Source organism: Chroicocephalus ridibundus, chromosome 6, assembly GCF_963924245.1.
Source record: "Chroicocephalus ridibundus chromosome 6, bChrRid1.1, whole genome shotgun sequence".
NCBI classification, from domain to species: Eukaryota; Metazoa; Chordata; class Aves; order Charadriiformes; family Laridae; genus Chroicocephalus; species Chroicocephalus ridibundus.
Genome location: NC_086289.1, coordinates 21,375,825 through 21,402,571, shown reverse-complemented (window position 1 = coordinate 21,402,571; position 26,747 = coordinate 21,375,825). Strand labels below are relative to the sequence as shown.

Here is a 26,747-nt window from a genome sequence, read left to right as displayed (position 1 = left end):
GAAAACATTCCAAGGGATTTCAGTCTTGGAGCAAGAAGGAACTTTCAGGATGGCTGGGACCAGATGCATGGATGTCAGAATTCCTAATCCTATAGATGAACAAGGAGTCCTCAGATACAAGTGGACTGAAGTCAGGGTGACTCAGATCCCAAGAATTTCTGTACAGATTTATCAAAGAGATACTCACTTCAGAATCCTCCTCATCAGAGAAGAGGCCCCTCTGTTTTATTGGAGATGTTTCAGATAAAGGCTTGAAGTCATCACCTGAAGATATCTGACTCTAGGACAAATAAAGACACTTCATCAGCACCTATTTACGTTCAGTAAGGGCAGATATATCATATGACCCTTTCTAAGAGGCAGCGTCCCAGCAGTTGAAGGGACAGAACACAAGCTTGTCACCCATGGGCTGAAGTCCAAAAGTCACGTGCTGAGTGAGGTCTTCTCGTGCAGCCAGAGCTATGCAGGAGTGACTTGCAGGTCTTGCCATAGATCTCCCCTCCCACCTCCATCCTTCTTGGCAGAAAATACATGCAGAGATTTATACCAGGCTGCCTCATAAGTTAACGGAAAATGATTATTTTAACAAGCTGTATTTCGTAAAGGAAGAGGGCAGTTTGTGCCAGCCATCATTTCCTGCATTAGCACAGCACAGCCCCAGCCTGCCACCAGCTATACTGCCATTAAACTCAGAATGATTCCAGACCCAAGCACTACTGTCAGCAAGCGTGGAGTATAAAACAGCCCTCGCTTCCTGACAGAGCAGGAGTGGTACTGCTGAATCAGTTCCCATCCTCTTCTCCAGGAAGGCCAAGTGCTATGAGATCAGAACAATGGCATTGGATGACCTCCCACCACTGCTCCAGCTCCATTGACCATGGATACTCTTGCACTGCATCAGAAATAGAAGCTGACTTTGGCCCTTGTGCTCAGGTGTAATATGGAGAAAGTTCTGCAGCAATTTCCATTAGACTTCCCCAGCACTGTATGCTGCTCAGAGAGAAACAAAGAGCACTACCACTTTCCTCAAGATATTGCTCTGAAAATGAAAGCAGAGTGAGAACTAGGAGGCTCTAATAACTCTCTGCACTTGTGTCCTCAGGACAGCACGTAGAGCTTTCTACAACATGAAGAGTTTTCAGCTGAAAAACAGCTTTTTGAACACTCCAAGTATTGTATATACTTAGGTAGAACCGTGATACCCACCCTCCTCTCCCACAATATATACAAGCAATGGGTTACCAGTTAAGCTGCTATCAGTGGTTGGTATAACTGCAAACAGTCTTCGCAGCACAGAACCAAAGGTTCTTAAGTCAGACTGGCTTCACTTCAGCCATTAATTTCATAAAACATTTTTTACAATCAGAGACTTCTCATTTTGTTCTTATTTCAATCATGCCTTAATAACATTCCTCCAATCTGCTCCCCCCCCCCCCCCCAAAACCTCGAATATACCCAAATTTTGAGAGACAAACAACATTTAAGGGTCCCTGAAGCAGTCTGGTCATGGAAGACCCTATGAACCTAGTTCTGCCTCACAAATATGGCACTTCCATAGTGTTGTACACGGAAAGACTACTTCAGCTTCAACTTTTTCCTAAAACCTTAACCACAAGATCTATTTATATGCCATTACCTTCTTTTCCATGACTTTCTCCTTACGGCTTTCTATTTCTTTAGTTGTGCCAGCAACCACAGGAGGAATGGCAGGTTTTTCCTTGAATAAGTCACCTTCCTCATCATCATCATCAAATAAGTCAGCTGCGGACTTGACTGCATCAAGAGACAAAGCAAACAGGGAATTACCAGAACAGAACAGCCGCTACCGAAGAAGAGAAGATACCAGAGTCATGAAAGATACAATGCTCCCTCTTTTAAAGCTGACCAACACCAGAAGTCTTTAAGAGAAAAAGTTAGACAAGCTCTCAAAGTAAAACACCACTTACCTGAGAGCACTGGTAACGGACAATGCACTCAAGCATTGTGCTAGAGTCAACCGTTACCTCTAAATGCTTGAACACAGTGTTTCATATTGGTTTAGCATCTCTAAAGGCCTAGAGCTTACCAAAAGGCAGTGCTGGGCAGAAGGATTCAAGGCTGTGTGAACAAGGTCTATACCTTTTCCCTGATTCAAGACTAGATACTGCCCTATCAGTAGAAGAAGCATCCTAAGAGAGAGCACATACAAGTAAACCAGTCCCACACCACTCTGAGGAAAAAAAATGCCAATAACCAAAAAGAAAAAAACCCCAACCAACCAAACCCCAAGAACCCAAGCAGAAGCAGCAGTGATGCAGGTCTGAATTTTGTAACTCATTGATTCCTATCAGTTTTAATTCTGATGACCTTTAATGTTTAACCTTCCACTGCACATGTATAGAGGTACCTGAATCTGGAGGCTTTTTAGTTGCTCCCACAAAAAAGTCGTCATCATCGTCAAACAGAACAACTTTCCCAGGCTGTTTAGGAGTTTTCTCTGTGCTCTGTGCTGCAGGTTTCTTGTCTTTTTCCACAACTACGGTGGAACTAAACACATCACTTCCTCCTGCAGGTCAGACGGGGGAAAAAACGCCACACTAAGATCATTGTCAGTTACCATAAAGCTGAACTTGTGCTATAGTTAAGTGGAGCCAGGCAGAGTTTTCATCACAGCAACTCTTAATCCACTCCTGAAACAATGCCGCATCAAAAGCGTTAGCTGGAAACTTCCTGATAAAGCCAAGTCACAGATGGATCACTCTCACTGCCATCACTTCTTCCTCAAACCTGGTCACCTTCCCTAGGAACGGCAGCTGGGTTCCAGACCCAGCAGTCCCACACTGTCACCCTATGGACTTCCCAAACCAGAATCCTACTTCACTAATAGTAAGCCACACCACTGTGGACGAGTGGTGAGGTGCTTGAGGAGAAGGGAGGACAGGTGACTGAGTTCTGCACTTGTCATGCAAGACCACTAGCAGTACTGCAGTATGAGGCTGAGTTTGGTCCCAAGATTCCTGTGAGCTTCAGATATGGCAGTGATCAACTAGAGTAAGCTGGTAACAACTGTTTCTTCTACATCTGGTGTGGAAAGGTCCTGCTTCAGTGATATGTGCATGTTGATAGATTGTCTGTGAACACTTCTAGCGTTTTTGGTAAAAACCGGCAGCCTGGTTCCAAGCCTGTCTTTTGCTCCATATGTATAGGTGCTTGGAAATGGTTAAAAAACAAAAAGAAAAAAAGCGGCTTTAATTGATAGGTTGGCAGAAAATAGAATGACCACTTTTTGGTTAAAAAGTCAGCAGACTGCATGAATTTTGACTGGCACAGCAGGAGTTTATTATAAAAAAAGTGTACCGTGCAATTAGGAAGTGCCACAGGATTGACAGGAATACAGCCACAAAGTTTGATTAATTATTAAACATTCTGAAGTTCCTAAACAAACTGTTCACCGGGAATGTGTTCATCCGGTGATTTTGAATAGCAAAGGAGCCTCAGTCTTGTTTTTTCTCAGGTGGCTTTAGCCTGTCTACAAGTTACTGAGAGGGAGCAACCGAAGACTTTGAATAAATGCTACATATAACTTAATTCCTGATGAACTAGAGCAGGACACTGTTAGAATGATGGGAAATTCACTGTTTATGCAACAGTAACTCCAAGAAAGAGCGAAGGATAAAGAAAACCTCAATCTGCTCTTTTAAACTTTGCTACCAAATCTTAGAATTATGTAGAATGAGCATTGCTGATGTTTGTCCTTCATCCTGGAGTAAAAAGCCTGTATTTGTATACATTCTACTCTAAAAATCATGCTGACTGAGGGCTCAGTTAACTGAAGCCATAGTCTTAAAATATGCCTTTCTTAATAAAAGGGCAAAACTTAAAATTAAGGTAACTCAATCAGGTGAAGACCCTACACAGAGAGAGAAATCAACGTCAGTTGATTCAAAGAGACTGGTGACATATGTTTCTTTTCATTGCTCAGCTTGAAGTCTGATATGGAACAGGGATCTTAATATAATTTATTTTTTTTTAGCTCCAAGTTACAGATCTGGTCCTTCCCTACGTATGCAGATTCTCCTAACCAAAACTCAAGAAACAAGACTGGTCTTATTTACTTGTGCCACAAGAATATAGGAACTTGATGTTTAAACTGTTCTTCTGCTAATCTAAAGGAATATGATCAAATCTGAAAGATCAAAATACATTTCCTTCTCAGAGTACAGAGGGAAGGTGTGACTGCATGCACTGCAGACTTAAACTGTGTACCATCAGTTAAAGTAACACACACCCTTAAAGGATCTGCCATCAATATCTACCTTCAGAGGTCCTACAGAATCCTGATTATCCATAAAGCATGCTGCAGTTTAGGCTTAGCATGGCAGAAGCACCTGTATTTGTCATTAAGCACATGATCAAGCAATGCAGTGATGCTGTATTTAGATAGTTTTCTTCTTTAAAACCCCTCCATCAGGTTTTAAAGAAGAGCACATTCTGTGCATGAAGCAATTTGCTATTGAATGAATCATACCTGGGAACAGAGATACTGCACCTGCAGGAACTTTCTTTAAGGACTTTGTAGAGGATGCTGAAATCATAGGAAGTACAATACAAATGGATGCACTTGTTTTATACTGTCAAATCCTTCAGAACCCTACCATAGAAATAGGAATCTGAGAAGTCTTTGAGCTCCATTGTTTTTCCTCAACAGCTCAGAACTCTTTAGATATTATCCTTGAACTTCTGGGTTTTTTGCAGATATATATAAGAACATCCTGGATATTTTTGTGCCATTAAAACTCCACAAAACAGCTCTACTGAAGCTTATAAACATGATATACATTTACACACAGCATGATTTACAAAAGTTCACATTCACACACTCAAAACCACTTCAATACAATACACTCAAAACAAAATGGCTTAGTCTCCCAACCCATATCTGAAAATTTGTCAAATGCAGTGCTTCAGAAAAAGCTGCTGCAGTACAGAACGTGTGCTCAGACTCCTTAAAGGTCTAGATATGCAGATAATGGCAAACTCAGATATGCATTAATCTGCAATAAGAAATCTTTACTCCACTGAAACACACAACTGGATCTTGCAAAGTACTCTTCATCAGCAGGAACCCAATGCACGCAGAAAGTTCTGCCAACATCAGTAAGGACATCCTTTCAGCTCCAGGAGAGTAGGTGTGTGTAAGAGATCATAGTGAACAAACACATTTAAAATTCAAGGAAAACACAGCTGTTCTCTATTAAGACTGGGGAGGAGAAAAGACTTGCCAACAATTGCTACTCCAGACTTTCTAGTTTGGAAACAAAACAGTCTAGCCACTAGCGGTGATAAATCACAGCATAGACAGGACTACAGGAGACAACAATTTGTTCTTACCTTCACTTATTGGGACTCGCTCCTCCCTCTCTTTTGATTCTTCTCCTTTTGGTGCTTCAGCAAAAAGATCGCTCTGATTGTAGATGAAAATGCAAAGGGGTGGGGAAGTGGTGAATTTTGGTTTTGTAGCAAAAGACAGCTGCTGCTTTTCCCATGTAGAATATCCACTTCTAAGCCAAGACAGAGGAGCTAACCACTGCTTCCTTCTCAAAAGGATGTCTGCCCATATAGATTGAAACCTAGGTACTCAAGCATTAACTTGCGAGCATACATTCAGAAGAGTAGCTTTCTGTCTTCTAAAATTTAATTTACACTGATTATCAGTCTGTTTACTGCAGAGAACGAATGACCTTTTATTTGCCCTCAAGGGCTTACACTAATTAATGTACAGCTGTTTAGGTCCTGATTCTAAGATTTCTTACTGAAATTTATACAGTATGGTTTGAAAGAGGAATTCAGATCTTCTGAATAAATAAAATACTCCTGAACTTCACATGGTTAAGATTAATGATTTATATCATTGCTAAGGAGACTCCAAGACACCAGTATGGTGCAGATATGTGTTCTAGATCAAAAGCATTGCAGGACACTCCCACAAAAGTCTTTGTGTCCAGTTTGCAGTTCTCCTGTGCTGATCCTCCCGGAGAATCACAGCCTACGTTTCTAGGAAACCTCCAGATCTTGTGAGTACTGACCACTTAATTACTTGAAAGCCTCCCTTGTGTGGGAAGTTGGGTATTAGAGGTTTTCTCCCTGGAGACTCAAAATGCATGGTCTTTGTATAAAGCTTTGTGGAAAGAAGGCAGCAATACTTAGGAAAGAGTTGGGGAGCGCAGGGCTGCAGCAGGAATGTCAGTGACTTATTGCACATTGGTCAGTTACCGTTTGCCTGTTGACCAACTGTGGCTGCTTTCTGGTACAGTAAGGCCTCCTCCATTACACAAGGTAAGTGAAGATAAGTTACGCTTCCTAAATGATTAACTTTCAGGTAACGGAAAACCAAGAACAAGCATATGCAGGAAGGCAACAATCACAGACAAATCTGCTTGGTGTCCTGTGTCTACAAGATGAGAAAAGTAGTCTTGGCAATAAGTAATGAAGAGGGTCTGGTGATAGATTCATCTGAATTTGCACAGACACAAAGCTGGCTTGCACTACTGGATTTTTTTTTTTTTTTTTGAAAGCTGTTGGCTGCTACTTAAAAAGAAAGCTCATTAATATTTTTTTTCAATAAAGGCTGCATTTGAGGGGAAAGCATTGCATAGAACAATCCTCTTCCCTTCACACAATGTCCATCTCTAGTGCGTGTTGGTTATATTCTAGTAGATTGGCGTGACGAGCTTGAGGTCAGCTGTACATGAGGTCTCCTTCCAAATTTCAGTCTAATAGCTTCCTCAACTCCAAGGAGCACCTGACTTTTGTTCTGGTTGCAACAAGGAACACAACATCCCACAAAGGCAACAGTTTGGCTACTATTCTGGATTATTTTTGAATGTTATCAATGTTGGCTGCATGATAAAATCAGAGGCAACCAGTTGTTTTACACCCTGCACTGTCAGATTCTCAAATCTTAAGTATCCCTGACATTGAGTTTCTCTCCCCATTCACATGCACAAACGATGCTAAAATAAGGTCAGAAATGAACTTTGTGCCATTCTTTCCTCAAGTCAGCTATAGATACATAGCACAAGAATAAGCTTAAGGTGAACTTTTCTTGCCAGTGCAGATAACCCAGGAATTGTACAACAGCTAGATGAAAGAACATAACATAATTGCAATAGGGAACTTTTAACGGCACAGAGACAGAGAAACCCAACAGCATCTCTGTTGGGATATGCTTAGTTAAAGATAAAATGGAAAGGACATCACATTCTCTTTCCTCTCAAACTTCTCCCATACCCAGGGAGAACGAGAGAATGACAAAATTCAGTATTCTTACAGGGATTTTAAAAGAAATCATCTGTTTTAAAATAAACAAACAGTATGGCATTTGGTTTTTCTCCACAGATAAAAGTGAGGTAGGTGCTGAGTAAGCTCTGATGAATTAGAGCCTGTCTAATGTAACAATAGGAAAACACTTGCATCTCTAGCAGCACTACTGCAGAAGAGAGGGCTTTGTGCCAAGGAGAACATAAGTCCCTGACCTCTGTAGCTCTCTTTCTCCACCAGAAAGCTACACTGTTCCACTATGCTGTTACTGAGCAAGAAAATACTGTTTCCTCTCCCTGCCTTCCAGAGGGGAGAATTTATCAGGATCTTTTGGGTTTGTTTTTTGTTTTGGTTTTTTGTGGGTTTGTTGGGTTTTTTTGTTTTTGTTTTTGTTTTTGTTTTTTTAATTTTAACGGGAACACACACACTCCCATTTCTATATTCTCCAGAATTCTCACCTCTTCATCATCAAAGAGACCTGTTCCACCACTGAAGAGACCACCCCTAGACCCAAATGGTGTGAAGTCTTCATCAGTCAACTTAGGAGGCTTGAAGATGTCATCATCTTCATCTAGAAAGCACAAGAACCAAGAGCTGTACCACAAATGACCAAGTTTTAGGAAGGCAATTAAAAAGACAACAAAAATTAAAACTGGTTTGATTCCATCACATGTCTCTCATAAACATGACACATATGGAGAAGCTGCTGTAGTCCCACTGGCTTGTATATGGTTGCTCCACAAGAGCACATTTAGGGAGGAACTCTCACTAGGCCTGTTTCTAGCCTTGTGTTACATGCACATCAGAACCTAGATTTCTGTACACGCTCACCTTGAAGGTTGCTCACTGATAATCCCACCCAGTCTCTAGAGTAGATGCTGCAGTTTCCTGAGCAGTGTCTTACATTCCAGCCCACAATTCAAAAACAAGAAAGGAAGAAATCCTACCATCCGATGGAGCTCTCACTTCTTTCTTCTCTTTCAAGGTTTTCCTTGTTTTAGTCTCTGGTGACAGGGCTTTAAGAGGAAAATTCCAAAACGTAAATAAAATAGTCCATCTTTACTTGTAGCTTGTGATCAATCTATGATAAAGAGAACCTAACCAAGCTGACCTATACATTTTCATATGAATCAGCCCACTAAAGCAATTCTATGAAGTACAAGTTCTAAAATTGGCACTTAAAATTGTAATAGCACCATTATGTCAGACACCGTGGGTTCAACACAGTTGCCCACATACAAACCAGTGTCACCTGAGATGCCAGAGAGCAACGCAGCATTCCAGATGGTACAGATCCCACACAGAGCACGCAGAACCTTTAAGCATCTCAAATGGCTCTAGACATATTATCCTTGATTCAGTTACGTAAGGCAAAGCCAGAGTTTTATTCCCTCTGGCCTTACCATCTCAAGGTTATTTCAATGAACAAGAGATTTCCTTGTAACTGAACAAGGTAAGCTGGTAGGTTTTATACTCTGGTATCCACAGACCTAGCTTGATTGACTGAATCACAGAAGAACATGCACACACACTGTTCTTGTCTGTTCATGCTCTCAGAATTACAGGTCAAAAGCAGGCTCACAAGCACTTGCCACCTCAATTTCAGGCAGTTATTTTCAACTGCTGCTTTGCTGCAAGAATAACTACTTGAGAGAGGTCCTGTACAACTCTCATGAGACCCCCACTATCTCACAAGCGCTTATCAAAGCTGAAGAGTTAACTTACATGAATGCTCTTCATCCTGTTTGATCGGCACTTCTCCTTTGATTCGGGCTGCCAGCTCATCTGCAAATGATGTTGGCCTCTTCTTCTTCTAAGTATTAGGGACAAATAACAGCATATTCCTTATATACAATCCAGTTAACAACTTGATGCAATTACAACTATAAATAGTGTATTCTACAGCCTCACTTGTACAATGTCCCGTCTAGACTTTGACTGAAGCCCTCAGAAGAAGCAACGCAGCTTTCTATTAAGAAAGCAATTAACAGATTACGCAAGCATCGAAGAAAAAAAAAAAAAAAAAAACAACCCAAAACATTTCTAGTCCCTTACAATCACATAATTTTTAATGTCATCTCATTTTGGGAGCAGGACAAGCAAGATGCATTTACCACATGCAAATGCACAAGTAATTTCTTAATGACCTTCAAAGACAGCTTTGATGCCATCTTAGGGTTCAGGAGTCCCCTAGTTTAAAGGGGTGAAGCCTGAACTACCATTTTGAAAGACAATTCAGGATTTTTACAGGCCCTCTCAACAGGATCCCATCCCAGGTAACTGAGAGCTACCATTATAATCCTTGTAAAGACAGATTTTTCATGAGGGAAGTCAAATCTCTCTCCAGGAAGGCAACAATTACTTACAGGCCTTGTGCTTTCATCTAAGTCTCCATCCTCATCTTCCTCTTTTTCAGAGTCAAAGAGATCACAGCCATCATAATCATCTTCATCACTTATCTGTGCTGTCCTCTAAAAAACAGTAATACCCTTTTGTGTTCTCCTGAAGTTGGCATACAAAACAAGCACAGAACTACATCTGCTTAGACAAAATATTCAAAGCAAACTTACTGAAAGGAGAGAAACATTCAGCCAGTTTGGGGTGTGTCACGGCTTTTGAGAAGTAAGGAAGGAGTACCTCTAGCTCCAAGCAAGTTGCTGCATCCTCTAGTACACCCCTGTGCTGTGTCACTGAACACTTCTGGACCACAGACACAATTGAGGACACCAAGTCTCTCCTCACAAGGAGTGTACTGCTTCTATACACAAGCCTGAACTGGTCTGGCTGCTTCCCTTAGTTTACAAACTCCTCTCCACTAAAAACCTAGTATTTAGCCTTAACTCAGGAACATTGTGATTAGCTGGTAAAAAATAGCAGAATGACAGGCAATACATGCCCACATCTTGGCCTCAGTCACGTCAATAAGAAAAAGGGGATGAAAGAAAAAGATGAAGTGAATTGTGAGCTGGGGGCTGGCAGGGACAAGGGCCCAGAAGTGACCTCACCACGAACTACACAAAGGCACTTGTTCACCTTAAAATACATCAGGCATACAAAGTTATCCTATGAAGCTTAATGTAACATCCGAGTGCTTTTGTAACATTGTTTTATCAAAACAGATAAAAAAAAAAGGGTTGCTTTTTGAAACATTGTTCTTTTGGTACTAAATCATTTCAGATGGAGTATCCCCAGAAAAAACACCTCTTGCAGTGGCACATATAAACATGGGTGAGATTCCTTCTCCTATTACCACATACTACCCACAATTAAAGTCAGGCTTGAATTTTTCAGTTTAAACATTTCTTTTCCATTCGTTATCCAAATGGACATACTTTTCACTTTTCAAACATTTAATACTGTTCACATCTTTGATTTCATGTCATACTCAAACTGCACTGTTCCTTACTTCCTGCATAGCAAATTTAGAATTTTAATTATAGACCCAATAATCCTACAGGACACTTATATTTTCCTGGGGTAGATTCTTTGAACTCTTATGACTCCAAAGTTATTCCTGAAGAAAACACACATCAGGCAATGCCATAACACATATGCTTTGCATTTAATGATGGCTTGCAAGTATGTCTTTAAACCCAACCCAGGTTCAATTTCACAACACAGTGACACCTGGCCAGGACAACCTTCCCATACAAAGTTATACAAATCAGGCTTAACCAAAGTTTTTAACAATTAATCGTCTAGCGCTCTTATCTCCTCTTTCTAGCTTCCTCACTGTGTCACAACTGGAAAGACTTTCAGGTATAAACATACCGTCTTTTGGTCATCTTCACTAGGGTTTCCAAATTCATCATCTGATTCCTGGAACACAAGAGACCCAAAGACAAGTATCACACGTTATTTTTGTCCAGTAATCAAGAGAGGGCGCAGAAGCTCTGAACTTGCTTATATTTGGACATTCAAATCTCCTCACCGTGACCCGACCAAGGAACTGTTTCCCCATTATTGACCATTTTTATGAACAGAGCTCACTAGAAAGTTACTAATTTAGCAAAGACAGCAAATTCCATCCAACAGCGCATTTGAGTAGCTCAAAAGGAATTTAACTTTAACTGAGCAAAGACACCAAAACCAAACTCCTCAAGATAAAAGGAGTGCTTTCATAGCACAGTTACAAAGCAGAGACATCCCAGCCAAGGCAGGCAAAACACATGAGAAACTGATAGTCCAATGCAGTAGATTCATGAGGCAAAGCCTGGACGTACATTACTTAACCTTTAAACTTGCTCCTCTTAGTCTCCATCCCATTTTTCATAACTGTAATTTACAACAGATTTGTTCTCCATAAACGCAATTATTTATAAGAACCTTATTTGCTTCACAAAGTGAAATTAGACTGGAATAAAACATTTCAGTTCGAAGTATTCAACTATAATAGCAGTTAGAGCCAATACCACTTTATTGTTCCTCTGAAAAGCTGCAGAGAAAACTACTGCATAAGTATAGTAATAACAAGCACATTTACCACAACCAACATTAGGAACAGACATTCTGCAATATATTTTAAGACCCCACATGAAAAAGCAAGGTAGCTAATGGTTTCACACACAAACAAGGACTCATGAATGCTTGTGCAAAGCAGCTGGTTCTGTCACTTGTCACTTACCTCTTCGTCTTTCTCCTCACTGTCAATTACACTTCCACGATCGCTGTCTACTGATCCTTCTATTTTAAACGACAACAGAAAAGTTAAGATCAGACACGACATCTGTACACAGAGCAACGTGGTCACCACGCATACTGACAGCAACTTTAAAGGCTTTGTGAAAAGAACTAAAAATCAGTTGGAAAAGCAAGTGGTTTGGAAGCGCTTTGAAAGCTGCTGAAATTTTAGCACTGGGTGTTTCTAATACATGGAGCACAAGTTACTGAGAAGTTACTGCTTTGCATATCAGTAAAGTGATTGTCACAGCACAATGCACATTTTTTTCCCCAGCTAATCACAGCGTGCTTCTAAACATGCAAGAACACTATGCAGCATAACCCAGGCTGTGAGTTAAAACAGACCAAAGTCTCAGATTAGGAAATTACGTAGGAATAAAAACTCATGCCAGCACATACCTTCACTAGAGAGATCTCCAAGGCCAACATCATCTTGTTCCATAAACTGCTGAGAGCCAATCAAGTAAGGTAAAGGCCTGTCAATATAGAGATCCTGGAAAGAGAAAACAGCAGGTCTTTCTGACATCTAGGAACAGCTCTACATTGCTGATGAAGACAGAATTCTTAACCCCTTGTTTTAACTCAAGGAAGACACAAGCTTGTTTCAAGAGAGTCCCACCAGATGCATGCTTCCAGTCAGCATGCAACTGGGTGGACCAGTTGAGGTTTATTCCTCTTTAAACACTGTCAAAGAAGGGGACTACTCCTATTTGTGTGGTCCCAACTTGTTTTCTAGGTGCCATCTAACAGAAGAATATCCTTGCAAAGACTTGCAGGCATCAGTCTTATCCCAAATCCTGCACCTAGGGTTCTTAATTACTGAGAGAGTAAAAACCACCTATGAAGATACTGTTTGTACCTAAAAAGCATGAAATTTAAAGGCCCCACTCCACCCAGATTTGCAGCTTCCCTTTGCAAGTTCACTGCCTAACACACAATTAACTCCCTTTAACGTGTCGTACCTTAACACTAACCCAACTGCGCGACAAGCAGGCTACACAAGGAATAGCTCAGCAAGGAGCGCTTCTCCTTCAGATGCAGTTGTCAAATCTTCTTTTTAGGTAACAAATACCAATTTTATACCAACACAGTGATACTGCTGACAGAAGCAAAGAGGAAGTCCAACAAAGCCAAATGCAAACCCATGCTCCCAGACAGAATAGGTCTCTGTACCTTTGGCTCAAGTATTAGTTCCATCCTTTCATTACTTTCTTCCTCTTCTGAGTCAGAGTTGCCTGCTTTGATGTCTAGCTGTTCAAATGCACTGTCCAGAACTTGCAACCCATAATTCACTGCTTCTTGGATTTTGGGGATCAGATCAGCTTCTTTCTGTTCCCGTGTCTTTTCCTTTAGTAACAGGAACAACACATTGTCATTGAATTTTACTCAAGACTCAATCTCACTGCCACACACATGCAAAATTTTAACTTCAAATTAGTACAATGAAAGCTATACGTAAGAGAAAGACGATCAGAACCTTTGATCTTTATCACTCCCAGAAACAGAGATGTTATAAACATCCACACCAGCACAGTACTATCTTATTTGTGCTCCCAGCCCATCAAGGGAACATTTATGGTATATTATACCTAGACTGTAAGATAGATAAAAAGCTCTCTGAGTTTTTATCCCTGTGAATTCCAGTCAGATTCTGCTTCCCCAATTCACTACCTCTGAATCCAGTAAGAAGGCCCAAGGCCTCAGTTCTCTTGCTGAAAAAACCACGCATAGCCATTTGAAAATCAACGCAGAAGTCTTGTCTACTGGACACAGTATTAAGCTTGGGAAGGCCTTCACAAATCATCATACACTGTAGCAGCCTCCAATGTTACCATCAACGTTACATTTTACTAACAACAGAGAGACTTCAAGGAGAAAGGAAACAGTTTGGATCGTAAGCTGTAAACATCCACAAAATAAGTTTGAAAATTATAAGGTAGACAACAGCTGCAAACATATTGCCAGCACTCAAGGCAGCTTAAGTTAACTACCTGCTCTGTTTTGTCTCCAACATCAGCTTTGGGAACAGGCTCTTCCACTTCTTCATCATAGACTCTCTAAAAAGTCAAGCAGAATTAATTCAAGTAAGAACAACACGCTGCTGCAGGAGCTAAACCACAGGCACCACCAACAAAATAAAATATATTGTTAATGTGTAATTAATTAGACATTAATTTATTACATATTTAAAAAAAGAAGCCATGGATGACACCAAGCATCTTCATAGCCTCCTTCACGCATTGAAGTCATCATCCTGAAATTACCATCAGGCAGCCCCTCAATCCAGCTAAGGTAATTCAAGACAGCAAACGTCACTGCACTAGTGGAAGACAAGTTGACCATTTAACACTGTTCACAGATTGACTTGCATGTGTTAAAAAGCAGCACTGTTTTAATGCCCCTAACATAAAGCTATTCTAGAAACCATCAAAGTCGAACTTAAGTTTACTTATGGGCTATCTATTTTCCTTTTGTTTTCTGTCATTTAATAGCTTTTCTTCTTTAGCGTTTACCCTTCTCCTGTACTTACAGAGAAGGTTCACATCCTCTCTCAGCCTTCAGTTTGTTCTGATGATCCCTCTCATCCAGCTCATTTAGCACTCTTTTGTAGGATCAGCTACAAGGAGACAGGGGAATAAAAACCCCCTTGGACCTGCAAACCTAAATCTAAATCTCTCAAACACAGGTGCAGTTATCCCTTGGGAAGGGGCAAATCTCTCACATTAACTAAATTGAGAACTAGAAACGAGGACCTATTTCTGTGCACTTAAAATTGGGAACAAACAGCTTCAAGCATCCAAGATTTAAGACATTTGGTACAAACTGTTCTCAGTAGAATCATTATGCTGAAGAGCAAAGGTAGGCCGGAAAAGACATTGCAGCTCTGAGAAAAACCCAGCACCACCACCAAAATGACCCACAACAGAAATCCAGATTTCCATTGTCTTGTCCTCTGCCAGCATCTTTCCAATAATAGCATCATGGCTTCAGTCAGATGAGACACGCGTGGCCTAAGAACAATGCTGACCAAAACAAAACACCCGATAAAACTCAGTGCTAAAAAACCCTCCACAAATCTGAAAGACTATTAGAGCCCTACATCTTAATTATACACATGCTTCTAGTGATACAATGTTGTAACAGGCTTTCACGTCAAGCTTTTACCTTTCTAAAATAGCAATATTCATAAAGTGGGAACATTAACCAAGAAATATGCTCATTATGACCAAACATAACAGACAACTGCCTGCAGTCCAACACTTTTAATATCAACTGCATAACACCACTGGGCATATGTACAGCATAGTATAACGTTCCTCATATTTAGACAGCCAAGTGCAGCTACATTCATGCTACTTGTAAAGATATACCAAGACATCTCAGAGATCCCAACTCGTTCATAGTCCTAAAAACGAAACTCCGATCTCTATGTCACATATAAACAAGGAAGGAAGTTACCTCAGAAAACGCAAATGAGAATCTGCCAAGATGGGACAATGCATCGCTCATGAAGGAATTAGGAGGCTCTTTAACAGAAAGTTATTAAAAGCTACTTCATCTCTAAATCAACATCAGACTTGCCAAAAAGTCGACTCACTTCTCTAGTGTTTTGTTGCCCCTTACTTACAGTAAGGAGCAACACCAATGTCTGGAGTAGAAGCTCGATGGGATACAAGAACATACTCACGTTCTCTATGAACTGCGTATTGGACAACATAAGGAAGTCATTGAAGACATTATGAAGGCGACAGTCTATGGCTTTTGTTTCATTAATCAATCCATCTACTTGCTTTTTGATTTCATGAGTTCTGGATATGGTTTGTTGTGAGAACTCTTGTAGAAAATGCAGAAGCTGTTTACAACAGAGGAAAGCATTAGTCAGCATCCAACTCCTTTTTTATTTCGGCACCGTTCACGACACAGGCAGATTTGACCCCAGACTTCAACTTAGCATCAAAGCGCACACAATTTAGACTAAAGCACTCCCAGGTACACCCAGGACCAAGCCGCATCCTGCTCCGTTTCCATTTCATTTTGCATCTCCTTTGGTGCCAACTCCTCGTTTCAGTTCTCTCGCCCGGACCGGACGGTTAAAGCAACGGGGGACTCCGCCGGGCGCTGCCCAGGGCTGCTCTCCCCGCCCGCCGCCCAGCGGTGCCCCGGCGGGCTGCTGCCGCCGCGCGCTGCCCGAGGCGGGCAGGCGGACCCCCGGCCGCTGCTCGGGCCAGCGGGTGGCAGCACCTCCCTGTACACGGCCCCAAGCCTCGGGGCAGACCCCCGCCCCCCTCCAGTCCCAGGCCCGGCCCCAGGCCCGGTCCCGGCCGCACCGCTCACCCCGGCGTCCGAGGCCAAGGACCAGCTCTGGCTGCCCTTACGGATCTCCTCCAGCGACCAGGGCCGCTCCCACACCGCTGCCGGCTCCGCCGCATCCCGCGGGGCCCCGTTCATCTGCGGGAGAAGGGCAGTGAGCCGAGAACCCGGTGCCGGAGCCGTGCCCGACCCCCCGCCCGCCGCGGCGCTCACCGTGACAGCAGGCCGCGCCGCTCCCCCCGCGCCCGCCGGCGCCATCCGCCGCGCCGCCCGCGCGGCAGTCAGCTGAGCGCCGTCACGTGACCCGCCGCCACACTACACCGTGCGCGGCGTGCGTACGGGCGGGGCGACAGGGGGCGCCGCCGCGCGCGCAGGCCGGGTGGGTCGCGTGCAGGCTGCCGCGCCGCCTGAGGGGAATCCCGACCCCGCTGCCGCCCGGGTGAAGGGACAGGGACAGGGACAGGGACAGGGACAGGGACACGGGCACGGCGGCTTCTGAACGGTTGTAGCAGCCGGAACGGCCCAGCCCGGCAGAGCAGGAGGAGCAGAGGAGTCACCTGGGCACCCGCCCGGTCCTAAATCAGCCATCACGGCCCCGGGAGGGGGGCTGAGCTAAGATGGCCGAGCTTGCTCCCAGCTGGGCAAGGGGTGCCTGCGCCCTCCTTTCCGTGGCTTGTGGGGACTGTATCTCCCAGGCGCGGGGTCCTTCAAGCTTGTGACCTCTGTGACTGAGAGACTGTTCGTGACTTGTAACGGACATGTGCACAGAAGGGCCCTACTGGGCACCGGGAGCAAAGCCAAGGGTGAGGGGAGTAGCAGGTCACGGCAATACGCCTGCACCACAGCAGCATTCTCCGATGGAGCACTGCAAGGGGGTATGCCAATGTCCTATCTTGTGAGTAGAGAGGGAACCCTTCCTCCTATTTTTCTTACAAAAGTAAGTACAAGACTTACCTTACAAGTCAGGTAAAATCTCCTTTGATTTAAAGTGGATTAGTCTGAATAAACCCACGCCAGAATTCTAGGATTTGCTAGAAGAAAACACTATATACACTAACATAAATAAACACACAGTGCAAAACGCCAAACTGGGATCCACAGCGGATTTTCCCTGGGCCTTTACAGATCAAACTCCCACAATAACTTCCCACTTTCTCACTAAGTCATTTTTTTTCCAATGGATTAAAAAAACTTGTCAATCTGCTCTATTTCGTATGTTCTTTATTACAAGTGAATTAACCAGAAAGGAATGACAATAAATCATCCGTTCTTCCAGCTCGTAACAAAATAATTCATTAGAAATGGTCAATTTAGATCAGCCCTTGATACTAGCACATGGAGTTTGTTTATTTATTGCACTTGACTACACTGATAACACAGAAAACCTCATGAGGAACCAGGGCACTGGGTGGTTTACTTCTTACTTGTGCTATCAATTTAAATAAGAAAAAATGCCCAAGGTATCCAAGTTCTCATATATTGATTTTAATGGCTACATCCTGCTACTTGGAGGATATTGCTAGATTAGGGCCAAAGGAACTTCTAAAAAAAAAAGTATCATTGTATTCCTTTTGATTCTATTTTTCTGTGATTCTATAACAAGATACCATTACTGAACTGTCTCAGACCTTCAACCCTAGTAGAATTGAAAGAGTTTTAATATACTGAAAATGAAGCAGAAACTAACAAACTACAAGTAGAAGTATATTAGCCTAGGCTAGTTTCACAACAATGTCTTGAGCAAGATTGTTAAAAAACACACAGATGGGATTAATCTAAAATTATTCTCGAAGGCTTTTAGTGTTTTGCCATAGTTCCTTCCTCCGTAACATTCCAAAAACCAGAAGAATTTGCCCTTAGTTACTTTCCATATTCACTGAAATGTGGAATAAAATCCAACAAGTCCTTTGTTGATAATGCAAAGTCCTACTGGCACAGAAATTTGTGCATTACAAAACATGAGGTCTGTATGCTCTATCTGTACTGATGCTGAAAAAATGTAGGGTCTTACCACCAGGCAGCTTCAGGTCTGGGAGTCTTGCAGGTTGGTTTCCGTTAAAAGAAAAAAAAAAAAAAGACAGCAATATGGAACCTGAATGTTCCCTTACGGGAAATCATTTGTGACACATACACCAGTGTCTAAGCAGAGGGCTATGAATGTCACAATAAAATCCTGCTTTTTAGAAGTCCTAACCTAAACATTATGGTTGGGGTCCCAAAAACCATTTCAGTCCTAAAATTCCTTTTAGAGAGGAATTTAGACAGGTTCCTTTTAAAGGTTAGAGAAAAGACAGCAACAAGAAAAATCACTTGCTCTTCCCCTCAGAACTTTGCAAATGAATATGCGATGTAAAGGTATTAAAAATCACATATGTCATGAGGGACCAATTTGCATGTTAAGAAACAGAACATACAGGACTGCATAGAGCTGAGCTCTCTGATATCCATGCTTACAGGCATGCCTGAGCTCTGTGGCATCTCTTGCTACTTGTATGTGGCCATGAGATCAGTTCAGATTCCCTAGGACCTTCCACAGCGGGGCAGAGTGCTTCTGGAATCAGTTTGGAGGACAAGTTTTTTCCTGCGTGGTCACAAGGACAGAAGTTACAACAGACTGGTCTTCCCTGTAATTCTGCCAGTCCCATGCAACTTCTCAGCCTTGTGCATTTGAGCAGTGTGAAACAAGCCATAGGTCTTTTGGTGGGACTCTTAAAGGCTGCAGTGAAAGTGGGGTGGGGTCAGGCACTAGTTAGGTTACTGTAAAGCCCCTGTAGATTGCAGAGGTGGACCAGAGTACAGGACACAAAGGGTTTGAAGAAAATATACACAAGACAACGAGGGTGGTGAAACACTGGAACAGGTTGCCCAGAGAGGTGGCAGATGCCCCATCCCTAGAAACTTTCAAGGTCAGGTTGGATGGGGCTCTGAGCCACCTGATCTAGCTGAAGATGTTCCTGCTCATTGCCGGGGAGCTGGGACTAGATGACCTTTAAAGATCCCTTCCAAGCCAAACCATTCTATGATTCTACTCTATTGATTCAAGATAGATTTGAGCAACATAGCACATACTGCAGTTGCTGTTCTCTTCTGCCCTTCAGTTTCTGGAGGAGAACTAGCACAGCGTAATGGGATACTATAGTTATGCAGACATGGAGCAAGAGGAAATCTTTATGGATCTCTTCCTGGTCCTACTTCAGCCTTTTTTCTTTAGTGTTGCTCCATGGTGGAAAAAACGACTGCCTATCCTGAAACTGCTTGTTAGCCCTGTCTAAAAATTTACTACCACAGACTGCTGCCAGACTATAAATCCTCTGGTTAGTTCTGATAAGCCAACACTTAAAACTGGAGACAATAGTGATGGAAGTTTGTTGCTCTAGTTTACAGACAGAGTTAGCATTGGGGATATGCCTGAAATTGCAGATGGCTCTGGGATTTCCTAGCTGACTTGAGGATAGGGATACAGACGTAAATATATGTCTGTAGTTTGCCTCCTCAGCATAGTAATGAAATTAGCAGAGTTTGGATTGAGCAGTGGGGGCTGATCCTGGCACACTTAGGGGTTCTGTGCTATAGCAATCTGGATGGCTTTTTCCTGGCTGAGATCCCTAAACTTCCTTTCTGTGAAACCAAGCCATGGAATGGGGACAAAAAGCAGTGGGAGGGGTACTACAAGCAGTTGGATTTATGCAGGCAAGCAGCACACTAGGACTCCTTAATCCACCAGTTTAAGCATAGGTTGTGTTAGCCTCAAAGCTTGTTCTTTACGTCCACAAAGAAACATCTGTGAACATGAGCACAAGAAGCAATTACAAAGCAAAGGAGGAAGTCCTTTGCACAAGCTCTTGCACAAGCTGACATCTATTCCTTCCCATGGACTTGGTCCCCAGTGGGTACCCACAATAATTTCCACAGGCCCATAGGACTGCACAGAACTTTTAGCAGCTGTAGAATGGCTGTAGAAGGCTAAAGACAAGATGATACAACCTTGTAAGTAATTTGGAGGCCACTATTGCGCATTTGTTATATATGATCACAGCTTACTGTCTCTTCAAGACTTCTGCAGAGCTGACAGGAAACATTTTCATTTGGAGTGAATCTTGACTACTCTCAAACCAAGTAGTAGATTGTTTTGTCCAGAAAATATCCCTGTAAACAACATGGCCAGCTGTAAGAAAGGTATTGTGTGTGCTATACCCATTCACTGATAATCCATATGCAACTCTGTTAAAAGCAGAATGATTTCTAACACACGTACACAGATTATTAAATAACAAGAAATATTCTTTATCACATGGGATTATTAAGGGGATATGTTTTTTTCTCTTTTACTTATTTTTTTAAAACTGTTTGTGTGAAGTGGCTACTAAATTCCCATTAGCATTTGTCTGTGAAAAAATTACAGTTTACAGTGGACAAAGACTTAAAGTCTTGATATGACATTCAATCTAAATTTAAATATAACTCTCTCTTCTTGATAGTCTGTGTAATGATATGCCATACAGCTAGCCTGGGTAATTTTTTTTCCTGTGGGTAAAAACTTTGTCGGAAGGACTGCTTTCTGTTGCCATGCCCTGGAAGCGCTAACAAAAGCTTAAGCAGACACAGCACTTGATTAAACTCACAAATATTTACAAGGTAAAAAACGAAAGAGCATACAACAGCCAGCTTTCCCAATAGCTAACAGAAAGTAAATATGTTTTTATAACTTTAGAACAGGATGCAAACAAAAGAAAAAGTCAAGTTACAATTAAAAGATAAGCTTCGATATCACACAAGAAAGAACCCAAACACAGTTTGTACATTGTTCTTCATTTTCCTTGCCACTCCTCATTCTCACGTACGGGTTGTGTTGTATGGCTTGGTACAGATACAGAGAGGTCTGGTTACCCAAGCCCTGCAATTACCAGAACTCCCCAGCCTCCAAGAAAGAGACCCAGCACCTGTGTTATCTGCAGGCTGCAGAAGGACCTGGGGGTGATGAGTGAAGTCAGGGCTTGAAGATGCCTCAGTTTCTGGTGCACAGTGTAGAAAGGAGTGTTATAGCTAGAAATAAGTACACACGTGCTGTCACTGGACAAGCACAGGAGCCTGAAGCCCCCAGAGGTACTTCCCTTCCTGCATGGGATTCATTGCTCGTTAATGCAATGACAGAACACACCACTTGCCTACCAGCGTATTTATTCATTTGAGTGAATTCAAAATCAGCTTTCCTTTAAAATAATTAATTGCAACCTGTGTGTCAGAAGTAAGCAGACTCTGATAACCCACATCACCTAAAAGACCTTGCTGCCATGTACTGAGTCAAATGACTTACTGCAATAAATTGTTATGCAAAAAGTAAAAAAGTAACCAAGCTGAAAAACTTAGTTCAGGTAACTAGAAATCCTAAAGGAGGAAAAAAAAAATTCAGAGCAAGACTGCTCTGGTTGCTTTAAAGGAAGCTGGACTTGGATACACATTACTTCATTGGCTCATGGTTTCCCCCATATGGGTTTGATCCTTCTTTGATACCAAAAGTTCATCTCTCATGGTAAAATCATGGTCTTGGAGAAGAGCCCCTACCCCTTGGTGTGGGGTAGGAATGCCTAGTGTGTGAGGAACGGGGGAAGCTGACTGGGGTTCTGTCTTTGGCTTCTGTGGTCCTCTGCAGTCAGGTAATAAGGTCTGAAACTTGAAATCTCTGGCATACTTAAGCAAACCACCCAAAGTTATGCATAAACTCAGTATCAGAATAAAAAAATAAAAAAGCTCCTGAATCACAGTCTCACGGTTTTCACTTCAGTCTTTAGCGAAACTTTGAAATAAGAAACTTGCAGGACTAGTGAAATAGTGCTACAGTCCCACTTTTGTAAACAGCTCAAGAAGTTAAACTTCTTATATCAATTGATATATCATAGTTGATAAAGCAACACAGAGCCAGGATGATTGTGAACTTATGTTCCAGGTTAGATCCAGCAAAGCCTTTCACCGAGCTGGTGCCTGAGAACAAGGAGTGGCTCCACTGGAAACAATGGAACTACCCACATGGCTAAAGCTAAGGATGTATTTAAGTGTTTTGCTTGATTCAAGCCTCAAGATCTAATCTGAAGGCTGAAGAAGTTAATGGGAGTCTTCCAACTTTCCTCAGTAGACTTTGAACCTATTAAAGCTAAAAATTATATTTTCAATGTATATGAGCTTTAGTTATCTGTGTGACTTCTGTGCAAATATTTACCTGCATGATATATGTATGTTCTATGGAATCAGCAGTGAACCTTGCACAATACTTGTTCTCTCATCGAGTATTAATCCACCATGAGGATATCTGTCCTGTGGCTGTGCAGGATCTGAAAGGGAAAGCTTTTTTGATGGAAAGTAAGAATGTAAAATAGTTTGGGTTGTAAGGGACCTTAAAGATCATCTGGTTCCAACCCCCCTGCTACGTGCAGGGATACCTTCCACTAGATAAGATTGCTCAAATCCTTGTCCAACCTGGCCTTGAACACCTCCAGGGATCCACAATTCCTCTGGGCAACCTGTTCCAGTGTCTCACCACCCTCAGAGTAAAGATTTTTTTCCTAATATCTAATCTAAATCTACCCTCTTTCAGTTTAGAACTGTTACCCCTCGTGCTATCACTACACTCCCTGATAAAAGAGTCCCTCCCCGTCTTTCCTCTAGGACCCCTTTAAGTATGAGAAGGCTGCTATAAGGGCTCCATGGAGCCTTCTCTTCTCCAGGCTGAACAACCCCAACTCTCTCAGCCTGTCCTTGTAGGGGAGGTGCTCCAGCCCACTTATTGCCTTTGTGGCCATCCTCTGGACTCATTCCAACAGGTACATGTCCTTCTTATGTTGGGGGCCCCAGAGCTGGACACAGTACTTGAGGTGGGGTCTCACCAGAGCAGAGTAGAGGAAGAGAATCACCTCCCTCAACCTGCTTTTTTTGATGCAGCCCAGGATGCAGTTGGCTTTCTGGGATGCTAGTGTACATTGCCAGCTCATATTCAGTTTTTCATCCACAAATATCCCCAAGTTCTTCTCCACAGGGCTGCTCTCAATCCACTCATTGCCCAGCCTGTATCCATGTTTGAGACTGTCCCAAACCAGATGCAGGGCCTTACACTTCACCTTGTTTAACTTCATGAGGTTTGCACAGGCCTACCTCTCTAGCCTGTGAAGGTCTCTCTGGATGGTACCCCTTCCCTCTAGAGTAGCAACCACACCACTCAGCTTGATGTGTTTGAGCCTTGGTGTGGTTGAACGTGACCCATACATTTAAAAAGGAAGGAGAAGCATATTCCTTTTTATGTGAAACTGAAGACATCAGAATTATACATAGATGAATAGCTGAAGGCAGCTACAAAGGGAATAAAGCTGCAGGGCAGTTCTAGAGTCATAGCAAAGAATTCTTGCTAGGTCCTGTGTATATTTATTCCCGCTCGAAGGATTCATTTCCATAAGAACAACATTGCCTCTAAAGCTATTAAAAGATAGTGACTTTAATTGCTGCTGCAGGACTCCTGCTGCAGACTATACATCAATCCTGATACACAGAAGTGGCCTCTCCTTACTACAACAGTGACAAATCTAGTTTAGCAGATTATAATATGGTGTTTCTCTCCAAGGACATTATTCTGAACTCTTTTTTATACCCTAGAGTTGCTTAACAATTATGAATTTAAATTAGTTTATTTAAGCCAGAGCAAAAACATTTAGTTGCACTTAAAATGAATCTCTCTAGCAGTTTTTCTTTAGCTGAGAGGGAACTTACTTAAACTACTACTACCAAACTACTACTTAAACCTATTGCTAAGTGTAAATCGATATAAGTTTACTATGCTTAAAATAAAGGAAGAGCACCTGCTAGGTTTTACATCAATTTAACCAGATGATTTTCAAATAGCCTGGAAGTGAAACCAGGGGAACGAGTCTTTTCTTTCTCTCTCCAGCTCTAAAAACGCACTTGACAAACAGCCTGGTAACAAAAGATTACCTTGAGCTGCAAATTGCTGGTGGGTCATGAAGCAGGATTGTGGGGACAGGAGAAGAGTAAATGGCATCACCTTCTTTTCCATCACCCTAAATCAACCTGCCTTTTAAAAGGTCCTAAAAAAGTACTTCTAGCCACTACAAAAATACTACCAGAATAACTGAACAGGATAACCTTTTCAGAGATTTCTCCAGATGTCAACACTTCAGAGAAAACTCTTCCTTAGAAGCTGAAAGAGACGTAGACACGTTTAACAGCATTTGACTGAGAAACTAGGAAAGGTCTAAGTATGAAATCCTTAACAACTGTCCTACCAACAAAGCCTTAAAAACAGCCTTTTTTAAAAGGCTTTGTTAAAAAACAAAGACTTAAAAACAGTCTTGCATTCAAAAAAGGCAGACCATCAACGCTGTGTGTTTTCATAACCCAGCTATTAAATTCATAGGAATATTGAAAATTATCAGAAATGCCTGAGCTGATCATAAGGATGCTATACTTTTCATGGGAGGGCTTTTCAGGTGCTTTTGTCTCTCTTCATGCTATATGGCAACTGGTGAAAAATGAATTAGTGCTGTGCTATGGAAGCAATCATTCTTGAAAAAACTGTATTAAAAGAGCAACTCACTGGAGATGTATCCAGATCTAAGACTTTAGGAAGAGACTAAGTTATTTTGAAGCAAGATCTGAATGTCCTGAGGCAGGAGGTTCAAAGGCACTCAGAGGAGAGTCAGCCTACCAGCAGACAATCAGCAGGGCAGCTGGCAGGGCTCCAGCATCTTTATCAAGAACTCATTGGCAGAAGAATAAGGTGTTCTGGCTAACAAGTGCTTTGGAAGCAAAAGCAGTCTTCCTTTGAGCTTTCTATGGAAAACCACAAAAGGACTGGCATAACATTTTCTGTCAGGCCCAGGGTGACCTGGGGATAGCAAAGCCTGGACATGGTAGGTGAAGGGAACGGAATGTGGTGAAATCGGTGCAAGCCAGTTGGTGCACATCCTCTATAGTTTCTCTACACTTGTATGAAATCCTTGTATCAAGTGATCTGGGAGAAAATATAAAATCATTGCCGATAGAGTTTGTAAACAATGCTTAATGTGACAAATTATTACTAGTCTGGTCGTCTTGGTGGTGCAATAAACTGTGCTTACTTAATACGTGCTTTGGAGATTTTTAATAATTTTGTAGGAACGGAATTTTTTTAAAACTCTGTAAAATATAAAAATCTGTATTAAGAACAGTGCCCCTGACAAGAATTTAGAGATGGAAAGCAAATGTTTTGTATCTAGAACAATACGCTGCTTAATACAGCAGATGTGACCCCCGAATGTATATACAGGAAAGGCATCGTGTCCTTCATGTATCTGGGGTCATTTCCGCAGCACTTACTACGTTCTATACTCAGATTTGAAATGAGATACTGTCAGACTGGACACTGTTCAGAAATGGGTTACAAGAATGAAAGGAAATCTGTGCTACACAACTGAAGACCAAAACCACTGTACTCACATGAGAGAAGTTAGAAGCTGACTTGACCCTGTGTAAGCACAGACAAGAGGAAGATTTTGATGATAAAGTACTATTATCTAGTATGCCAGAAGCAAAGAATGAGAAAGGAAATTTATTGAATTTTCTCAATAATATAGACATGATTTTCATGAAATGAAGTTTTAAAACATGGAGTGATTATATAAGAACAACAACAACAAAAAGTCAGGTGTACAGTCTGTAAAACTGAATATTTAGTAACTTTACATGAATTATGTATTTCTTACTAAAGGAATATCAAACCTGCACAGACCTCGACTTCAGCATTTCCTCCAAGAAGGTAATGGAATTATGTCATGTGATGTACTTATTTTTATGTTTTTTTTCTCCTGCTGAATTCTTTGGATTGAATATACCCAAACCTCAAATGAGTTGTCATTATTAGTACTCAGAAATACATAGTGCATAGGAGGAAATGCATGACAACTTTTCTCACTGCCATTCCACCATTCCAAAATATTTACAACTCTGTGTTTAATTTACTCTAAAAAAAAAAAAAGCCCCAAATTATTTATCTTGTAGTACAGCCAAATTTTACTGTGTTTATTTGTCCAAAGTTTCTAAATGTAATCTTAAAATCATATGCCAAATTTCCTGTAGCTGTTGATAAATCTCCCGCAGGAACAAGTTTCAAATTGTTTGCCATGGTCTGTAACAAAGTATTTCTCTTTGAAACATAGGTAGGGCCAAAGTCTCTTATTTCATTCTAAAAAGAGGTTGCAGGAGCAAGAGAAAGCAGGGTATTTGATTAGCACTCTGAAATTTATTGCTGCTTATGAAAGTATTTTGCACTTATAAAAATGTTGATATACTCTATTGCAGTTATTTGGGTCAAAGCCTGAACAGTCCCACAGGAGCAACAGCAGACTTTTGATTTGAGGGAAAATCCTTATTTTAGTTGAGGAGAAAGAAATGTTGTAATGTGATCCAGCTTTGACTGA

General features: G+C 41.7%; 1 protein-coding gene across 4 annotated transcripts in view; it reads right to left on the bottom strand.

The window, feature by feature from the left end:
• LOC134517681 (WASH complex subunit 2A-like) overlaps positions 1 to 16,598 on the bottom strand; it is a 36,987-nt gene extending 20,389 nt beyond the window's left edge. For 2 of the 4 annotated variants that reach the window (XM_063339445.1, XM_063339448.1), the window contains exons 1-17: positions 16,504 to 16,598; positions 16,315 to 16,428; positions 15,668 to 15,832; positions 13,971 to 14,036; positions 13,153 to 13,326; positions 12,379 to 12,472; positions 11,924 to 11,982; positions 11,071 to 11,118; positions 9,666 to 9,770; positions 9,025 to 9,112; positions 8,247 to 8,315; positions 7,758 to 7,870; positions 5,371 to 5,443; positions 4,508 to 4,564; positions 2,387 to 2,545; positions 1,637 to 1,773; positions 188 to 280 (exon numbers count right to left, since the gene is read on the bottom strand). In XM_063339445.1, the coding sequence (XP_063195515.1) occupies positions 188 to 280; positions 1,637 to 1,773; positions 2,387 to 2,545; positions 4,508 to 4,564; positions 5,371 to 5,443; positions 7,758 to 7,870; positions 8,247 to 8,315; positions 9,025 to 9,112; positions 9,666 to 9,770; positions 11,071 to 11,118; positions 11,924 to 11,982; positions 12,379 to 12,472; positions 13,153 to 13,326; positions 13,971 to 14,036; positions 15,668 to 15,832; positions 16,315 to 16,428; positions 16,504 to 16,548 (1,659 nt within the window). In that variant the 5' untranslated portion in view covers positions 16,549 to 16,598. The remainder of the gene's footprint in view (positions 1 to 187; positions 281 to 1,636; positions 1,774 to 2,386; positions 2,546 to 4,507; positions 4,565 to 5,370; positions 5,444 to 7,757; positions 7,871 to 8,246; positions 8,316 to 9,024; positions 9,113 to 9,665; positions 9,771 to 11,070; positions 11,119 to 11,923; positions 11,983 to 12,378; positions 12,473 to 13,152; positions 13,327 to 13,970; positions 14,037 to 15,667; positions 15,833 to 16,314; positions 16,429 to 16,503) is intronic. The other 2 variants (XM_063339446.1, XM_063339447.1) reach the window with 2 other exon arrangements.
• Positions 16,599 to 26,747: the final 10,149 nt, after the last annotated feature.